At 34.6% G+C, this 8,036-nt stretch overlaps 2 protein-coding genes across 3 annotated transcripts; both read left to right on the top strand.

Annotated features, from left to right (window-relative positions):
• Positions 1-436: 436 nt before the first annotated feature.
• LOC106307474 (polyadenylate-binding protein-interacting protein 10-like) lies at positions 437-3,295 on the top strand. 2 transcript variants are annotated; one of them, XM_013744442.1, is made up of 11 exons: positions 437-522; positions 620-1,035; positions 1,494-1,601; positions 1,697-1,741; positions 1,821-1,893; positions 1,966-2,078; positions 2,146-2,205; positions 2,303-2,350; positions 2,434-2,499; positions 2,702-2,763; positions 2,906-3,295. In XM_013744442.1, exons 2-11 carry the CDS (start codon positions 673-675, stop codon positions 2,961-2,963), a joined length of 996 nt encoding a protein of 331 aa, XP_013599896.1. In that variant the 5' UTR covers positions 437-522; positions 620-672; the 3' UTR covers positions 2,964-3,295. The 2 variants fall into 2 exon arrangements, with proteins under 2 accessions (XP_013599896.1, XP_013599895.1); XM_013744441.1 differs by lacking the exon at positions 437-522 and having other exon boundaries at positions 536-1,035.
• Positions 3,296-5,552: 2,257 nt separating this feature from the next.
• On the top strand, positions 5,553-7,543 carry LOC106310562. The gene is made up of 4 exons (XM_013747792.1): positions 5,553-5,852; positions 6,133-6,378; positions 6,599-6,802; positions 6,914-7,543. The coding sequence occupies exons 1-4, from the start codon at positions 5,709-5,711 to the stop codon at positions 7,364-7,366; spliced, it is 1,047 nt and encodes a 348-aa protein (XP_013603246.1). The 5' UTR covers positions 5,553-5,708; the 3' UTR covers positions 7,367-7,543.
• The last annotated feature ends 493 nt before the right edge of the window (positions 7,544-8,036 follow it).

Raw genomic sequence — 8,036 nt, 5'->3', positions numbered from 1 at the left:
TAATTTAGCCAAATACATAGAAAAAATCATTTTTATTAGTTTATAAAGTCAGTTAGGCATGAACATTGACTATCTATTTATGTAAGGATTGTTCTTTGCGGGTATCATTTTTTTTTTGAAATTAAACCTCGTTTGAATATTATAAATTTATGTGTGGGTTTTGAGTTGAGTCTTTTTGGATATGGATAAGTTCGGTTATGATGTATATAAACCTAAAAATATTTAAATAACAAATGTATTTAAAACGGGTTTGAATATTTATACCAAAAATAATCATATTAACCGATTCGGTTCATGTATTTTTAATACAATTAATTATATTAGGACTTATATAAAATATATAAAAACAAATATCAATATATAAAAAAAGTAAAAACAGCTGATCAATCTCTAGTTTTCCGTAAAACTCTTTTTTTTTTTTTTTTTTTTTTAATTGCTTTTGTGTTGAGTGGCTCTTGTGACTGATTGATATAAAGTTGGGTTTTCTTCTGTCATTTATGGAAAACCATTGATAAGTCTCAGGTTTCGTATCGATTCACATTCCTCTCTCTCTCTCTTTGCTCTTTGTGTTTTGTTTTTTTCAATTCTATTTCTCAATTTGGTTTTAATTTTGATGCAGAAATCGGCAAAGCTCGTAACTTGTGTCTGAGATTCACCTCTTCGTGTCCGATCATGGCCGTCGCTGAGAATGCTGGTGTCAAAGTTGAGTCTTCTTCAGCAGCCGACACGAAGCCTGCATGTCCTGATGATGATAAGAGCCCTAACTCCGATTCCTCCTCTCTCGACTCATCGGATCCTCCGACTCCAGATTCCGACGGTCGGACCGATGAGGTTCCCCAAAAGGATCAGACTCAGACCACTCCAAATGGGGAGAGTGGAGGGAGTCTCAACAAGAGTGAGATCAAAGATTTGTCTGATGCGTTTTCGAAGCTCAACCCGATGGCTAAGGAGTTTGTTCCTCGAACTCGATCCGGGGGGAATGGATTGGGGTTTACTAACAATTTTGCTGACGGGAGTCATCATCTCGCTACAAGGGTATGTATGTATATATGTGTTCTCATCCATTCTCTGATCTCTGTGTGATGTTTGATGTATAAGAAGTTTATGAGTCATTTTTGGTTCTTCATTAGTTGTCTAGTTTCTTAGTAAATAATCGTCTGCCGTATTTTTTTTGATTAGTACCTAAATTTTGATGATACAATAATTATAAAGTTTTGACCTTTTGTGTGTGTTTTGCTTACAATGATGGTGGTGGTAGCTTCTTTGTTGATTGGGCTTTACGTGTTCTTTGAGTCTGTCGCTTGATCATTGTTGGAGAAGCAGTTATACTTTGAGTGTGGTTTGTTAAGTTACAGTTGTTTGCTGTTTTGCCTGTTACAGTTACAATTCCTTTTTATGTGTATGACTGTTGAAGTTTTCAGATCTTTTCATCTGCTAGAAAAGTGTGTTATATCAATTTTGTAATCCTTTTGTTTTACCTGCTGTGTCTACAGAGAAGGAGCTTTGGGCAAGGGAAGAGAAGGATGAACAAAAGAACCAGCTTGGCTCAGAAGGAAGATGTCATCAGGAGAACTGTGTATGTCTCTGAAATTGATCAACAGGTGAAATTATTGGCTTTTGATAACCATTTTTCTTGCAACGGAATCCATTTTGTATAAACCAAATGCCTCTCTCTTAATTTGTCTCCTGTGTGTAGGTTACCGAGGAGAACCTCGCAGGTGTCTTTGTTAACTGTGGACAGGTACTTATATAATCTTAGCTATGTTTAGAATGTTTTCATCTGCAATAACTCGTTTCCTCATTTTGTTTGGGATGCAAAGGTTGTTGATTGTCGTGTCTGCGGTGATCCAAAGTCTGTCCTCCGTTTCGCATTCGTTGAGTTCACCAATGAAGGTACATTCTTACCTTTCCTTACTAGTTCACAGTACTGTTTGGTAACTAGTGTAAGATATATATTTGCTGCAGAGGGAGCTAGGGCTGCTTTGAGCATGTCGGGAACAATGCTTGGTTTTTACCCTCTTAAGGTGCTTCCTTCCAAAACCGCTATCGCCCCTGTTAACCCCACTTTCCTTCCCCGGGTAAGGTTCACATAATCAGTTTAATCAAACCTTGAGAGCATAATGATGATTTCTTTCTTTCTTCCAGTCTGAGGATGAGCGAGAGATGTGCGTGAGGACTGTTTACTGCACCAACATTGACAAGCGGGTAGTTTGATTTCCATAAGAAACTGTTGGCTGTTGAAAAGTAATCAGAGAAAACTAACTAACTTTCATCAAATGTCTTTTGTTTCTGGAATCTACAGGTTAGTCAAACTGACTTGAAAGGCTTCTTTGAAATGCTTTGCGGAGAGGTAAGGATTTGGTTTTGGATGGTTTACGCTTTTTATAAATATGTGTTTTTCTGATCAAATATTGTCTCATAATCTTGTTGTAGGTTCATCGTCTGAGGCTTGGAGACTATCACCACCAAACCCGCTTCGCTTTTGTTGAGTTTGCCATGGTAACTCTCTCTCTCTCTCTCTCTCTAGTGATTAGCTTTGGTGATTTGACTAATTAGGATTCTACTGTTTAAAGATCGTCTCTAAGCTTCTTTTGAATCTCAAAGAGTTAGATGCATTAACTTGGAAGTGAAGATTACATTATCCAAGGTTCAAACTTTTTATTTCATCTCATCTAACTCACACTTTGTTGTAATGTCTCAGGCGGAGAGTGCAATTGCTGCTCTTCACTACAGTGGTATTGTATTGGGAGCACTCCCAATAAGGTAAAAATATTTTATGTATTGTTATCCCCTTAATGTCAATTTTTGCATGATAGGTTGTAGACTTGTAGAGTATTAGCCATTACTAGTTTCTATTTGTGATTTCATTTGGGAATGTTGTAATCATCTCTGTGTTGATTTGAAGGGTAAGCCCATCAAAGACACCAGTAAGGCCTCACCTTCACCGCCCTGAGTGCAAATGAAATGATGGCAAAGCTGTTGCTGGAGATCCCAAAAGATATATATATATATATAGAGAGAGAGAGAGAGAAAAAGAGAGAGAAAGAAAGAGGAGAAGAAGAAGGTACTTGAGGCGTATTAGTCTTTTATTTTTAAGTTAACTTCGCAGTCGCAGCAGAGCCTGCCCGGTATCTTTGAACAACTTTTAAGAGCTTTGATCTTTAACTTTCTCCTCTTTTCTATAGAGTCTGCCAAAACCAAGATTGGTTTACTTTTCTCTTTTGTTGTTGTTATTGTCGAAAACACCTTCTGGATATTTATTTTTTTATGAACTATCTCAAGACATTTGCAGCGATTCACTGTTTTTTTTTCTTTGGGTTCTTGATTTCAGGTAGATCTTGTCTTAGTATGGGTCTGGTTTGGCTTTCTTATTCTTTGTATTATGCTGCTAAGCAAGTAAGCATTCGTTAGATAGTTCGCATCATTCGTTACAAAGTACCCTACTAGGTTTTCGTCTCATATGGTTTTGATATTTGCCTGTTTGGTTAGCTAATTAATGTAATTATGTTTTTAATCTTATTTGTTCTAAAAATGAAATAATTTTAAAATAGTAAAACATAATCTAGAAAGAGAAAAAAAAAGGGTTAACCACTTTCTGTTTGCCCTGTGCCTTTATTTTTTGTTGTGTTCACAATTTTTGACTGGTATTGTTGTTAAGCAAATTAATTACTAGTTATCAAACTATTTTGATCTAAGAGTTTTATGCATGATTTTGGTGAAGTCATATATTATTCATTCATTAGAGAGTAGAGTCATGATAGGTTTAGTAATTAACATACTTTTTTAGTTCAAATGCAAAATGCTAACACAATTTAACGTGCCTTCATTTTTACCAATCAAAATGTAGTTGAACTGTCATCTTTTACGCTTCACCATTTCCTAATATTGACCCTCTTACCATTTTTGTCTGGGTTTATCAGTACTTTTTACCGCACTTTGAGACGCTTTATCGTTTCACCAACGGATACCCATATTTTTCGTAGTATATGGCTACGTTAGAACGTCTCCATTTTCATGTATGGTTACGTTGGAACATTGGAGAAGTCCTCAAGTTTGGGTATCTAACAAAAATGAAAAAAAAAAGATTTAATTAAATAATATTTCATGTCAAAAACTAAAGTAGAAAATATTTCAACATTTGAAACGTTCATTTTGTTGAAATATTATTAATTAAACACTACAGTATTTTTTTTACATTTTTGTTAGGTTGAGTCAGAGAATTCTTTTTACTGGAGGTGCTCCTTAGCAATTGTAAATATACTTTACAGAATATGATCATATATTTCTCAATCAACTTCCCAGTGAAAACATAAAGTCTTGATAAACGAGTCAAATAGCGACGTTAATGGCTAAAGAAATGATTATACTTATATGATAACGAAAGAAGAGGAGGAACAGCTTTCTGCACTCTCGAGGGATGCATTTCGCATTCTTTCATGTTACAAATAATTCCTATTTCTGACACAAACCTATCTAATTTGCGAACACAAAGCATGCCTACCTACCTATTCCACTCTTCTTTTGTTTCCTTTACCTTTTACTTTATTTTCCGCTTCGTTATTCTTCTTTACTCCAAACATTTTTCCTCTTTCTCGCAGCTTTTTCGGATACATTATGTGTTTGTTTTATATCTAATGGATACACAATATTCGGATATTCGTTTTGCATTTGGCCGTCACTTGTGAGTTGTGATGGCTACCAAGCATGTACATGACAAAAACATATTTGTTCTTGTCGTAGAGATAGTGGATAAGTACACATTTGAATGGAACTGTTAGGGTGGGCGCGGATCAAATAGTACCTTAATTTTCAGTATTTGAGATTTGCTTCTTAGTCAATTTTTCGATTTGTTTTGTTTCGGAAAAATACGGATATCCGGAAAATTTGTAGATATTTGCGAATATTTACGGATATTTCATCCACTTTGTTCAATACAAATAAATTTAGAAAAAAAACATACAAGTTTGTTTTGAAAAAAAATATTTAACATAATATAAAAATATAAAATAAAGATTAGTGAAACTTATGTTTCATAATTTAAAAAAAAATAATTAAATGTTCTGATAAAACATAAATATTTAGAAGAATTATAGTTTTTATAAAGAGTTTATATTCCTTTCTTAATTTATACTTTTGTAAGTAATTTTGTAAATAAAATTGAGAAAGTTATATGTTAAAATAATAGTTATATAAAATTATACATATAAACTTTTATACTTAATTGTATATATATATATATATATATATATTCTTATAAAAGTCGGAGTTAGCTGACCGGATATCCGACTCTGAAATTTTTAATATTTGTAATTTGCTTTGTTTTTAGAGAATATTGATTTTTAATTGTTTTGCTTCGAATACTTACAGATATCCTCAAGTCGAAACAAATAACGAATCGAATCAAAATTAACGGATAAAATGTCCAGCTATAGTTATACGAGACACTAAACCGAGCAGAATATTAAATAAAAATTAGTATAATAACACATAAGATCAATATAGATCAGAGTTTCACTTTTTATTGCATCACCAAATAAATGTACATGTTCCGAACCTTCTAATTTAATATTGAGCAACAAAAAGGTTCCTGCTCTTCGTTTATAAAGGAGGGTGTAGTGTTCCTTCTTTGCTCAACCATTCCTTACATGTCCGTATTACCAAGAAAGTGGCAATAGTTAACAAAGATTAAGCAGACAAGGTAAATCTTGATGGGGAAGAACGGCGGAAGTTCATGGCTCACGGCGGTTAAGAATGTTTTCCGGTCACCAGAGAAGAAATGTCCCAGAAGAAGAGAACGTCAACAAGACAACGGCCTTGTCCAAGAAGACGAAGAGGAACACCAGCAACAAACGGTACTTGCTTCACACTTAATTATATAAAGTGGACCTTTCTGGATTTTTAAGATTCATTCGTGCCATATACACTAATATTTACATCTTTTTATTCAATATATTCCCAAAACGTACCTTCTTCCCTTCAAGTTATTATAATTTAAAAAAAAAAAACGGCACCATTAGCATCAAAACTGATTTTTGATGAACTGAAATTTTTGAATTATATAAACGGATCTAGAATTTACATAAATCTTTCATACTAAAAAGCTTATAAATAATAATAATTTGGTTGGTGCAGAAGAGAGGAAAAAGAAGATGGCTATTCAAGAAAGCTTCTTCTGATTCTTGTGCAAGAGACGTTGGAATAAACATTAAAAATGCCGTTAACACTAATTCAGCTTCTGTTGACGCGATTGCGGTGGATGAAACGGAGAAAAAAGCGTCTCCGGCGGCTAAGGAAGCCGTCTTTTTCTGTCGGACATCTGTCTACCTTAAAAGACACTTGGCAGCTATTCTCATTCAGACAGCTTACCGAGGATGCCTGGTAAACCTAATACTTACTATTGCAGCCTCTATACTTTTATATCATTTCCAGTTTCTGGTAACATAGTTTTAGGAAATACTAATAGTCTTCATACAAACTTGAAAGTTCTAAAATAATTTTATAATTTCAAACCGTTTTGAGGTATATTTATGCTAAAATTGTTAAATATATATCATTTATAGATGAACATGAGTTTGATTTTGTTGACTTGTGACTCAAGGCACGAAAGGCCTTCAAAGCCCTAAAGGGAGTTGTGCTACTACAAGCCTTAGTGAGAGGCCACAACGTGCGTAGAAGAGCTAGCATTACTTTGCTTCGGGTTCAGGCCTTAGTTCGGGTCCAGGCTCGAGTTCTAGATCACCGGAAGAAACTCACGGCTAGTCCCGGCGACGGAACTACCTTGTCTCGTGCTTTTTCTAAACAGGTGCAATTTCAATCGAAGTAGTGTACTATTTATTAGTTTTCTCGTTTTCTATATTTTAATTCAAATTATATTAATAAGCGAACCGGTCTTTTGTTTGGTTTACAAATGAAGATGTGGAGAACCACAGCGAGAGAAGCACATAGTGAAAGCGAGTTAGAGGACAAGAGACAAAGTAGATTAAACCGGTTCGGTTATCAAGAAATTGGAAGGAGACTGTCAACCGATCAGACAATTGTTGAACCGGTCAAGATAGTTGAGATCGATACGTACAATACATACTCACACCATCAACAACTCAAAGACAGAACACCGCGTGGGAATTCTCGCGTCACGAGGCAAGGCCATTCGATACCAAATTACATGTCTACGACTGCCTCAACCGTGGCTAGGTTCCGACCACAAAGCGCACCTAGGCAGAGATCAAACCAGACCGGTTTAGATGACAACGAACCAAGATTACAATTGGTTAGAAAGCGATTGTCATTTCACAAAGATATTCCGCAATCGCATGGTTATTTTTGGTACGATAAGGAAATGGATGATCACGAGGATGTTCAGCACTAAATTAACTTGATCGGTTATGGGAGCTGATTGAACCGGTTCACGATTGAAATTTTTTCTTTTTATATATGTATTGAGTATTGACTGACCCAGGAGATTTTTGGTTTTTCATTATTTAATATGCACCAGGCAGTTATCAATTTAGACTTCTTTAACGTTGATTATTTCGATGTATTGATTGACCCATAAAAATAATTGTAGTTCTTTTCAGCAACCAAACAATAATCAATTTATTTAGACTTCTTCAAAGCTCAAACGACGTGACTATTTCGATGTCAAATGGCTTTAACACAGTTTTATTAGAATTTAAATAGATTAGTAAGGTAGCCGTGACTGTTTCATTTCCGCGTGTTGCAAAGTAGGGAATAATATTTTTCGTCAACTATGCTGAATCACATTTTCTCTTATCTACCATTTATTATATGGGCAAATCTCCAAAATAGCACATTTCTAAGTTTATATCACAAAATAGCACTCAAAAACTAAAATGACCAAAATAGCACCTTTCAAAGTTTATCCTTTGAAAATTTTAATTTTTTTATTTTTCAAAATTTGAAATCTTATCCCCAAAACCTCATTTCTCAACTCTAAATCCTAAACTCTAAACCCTAAACCCTAAACCCTAAACCTTAAAATCTAAACCCTAAACCCTAAACTCTAAACTCTAAACCCT

The sequence above is a fragment of the Brassica oleracea genome, chromosome C8 (genome assembly GCF_000695525.1).
Source record: "Brassica oleracea var. oleracea cultivar TO1000 chromosome C8, BOL, whole genome shotgun sequence".
In the NCBI taxonomy this organism is placed as follows: domain Eukaryota; kingdom Viridiplantae; phylum Streptophyta; class Magnoliopsida; order Brassicales; family Brassicaceae; genus Brassica; species Brassica oleracea.
The sequence above is the reverse complement of the archived record's forward strand: the minus strand, read 5'-3'. Positions and strand labels throughout refer to the sequence as shown.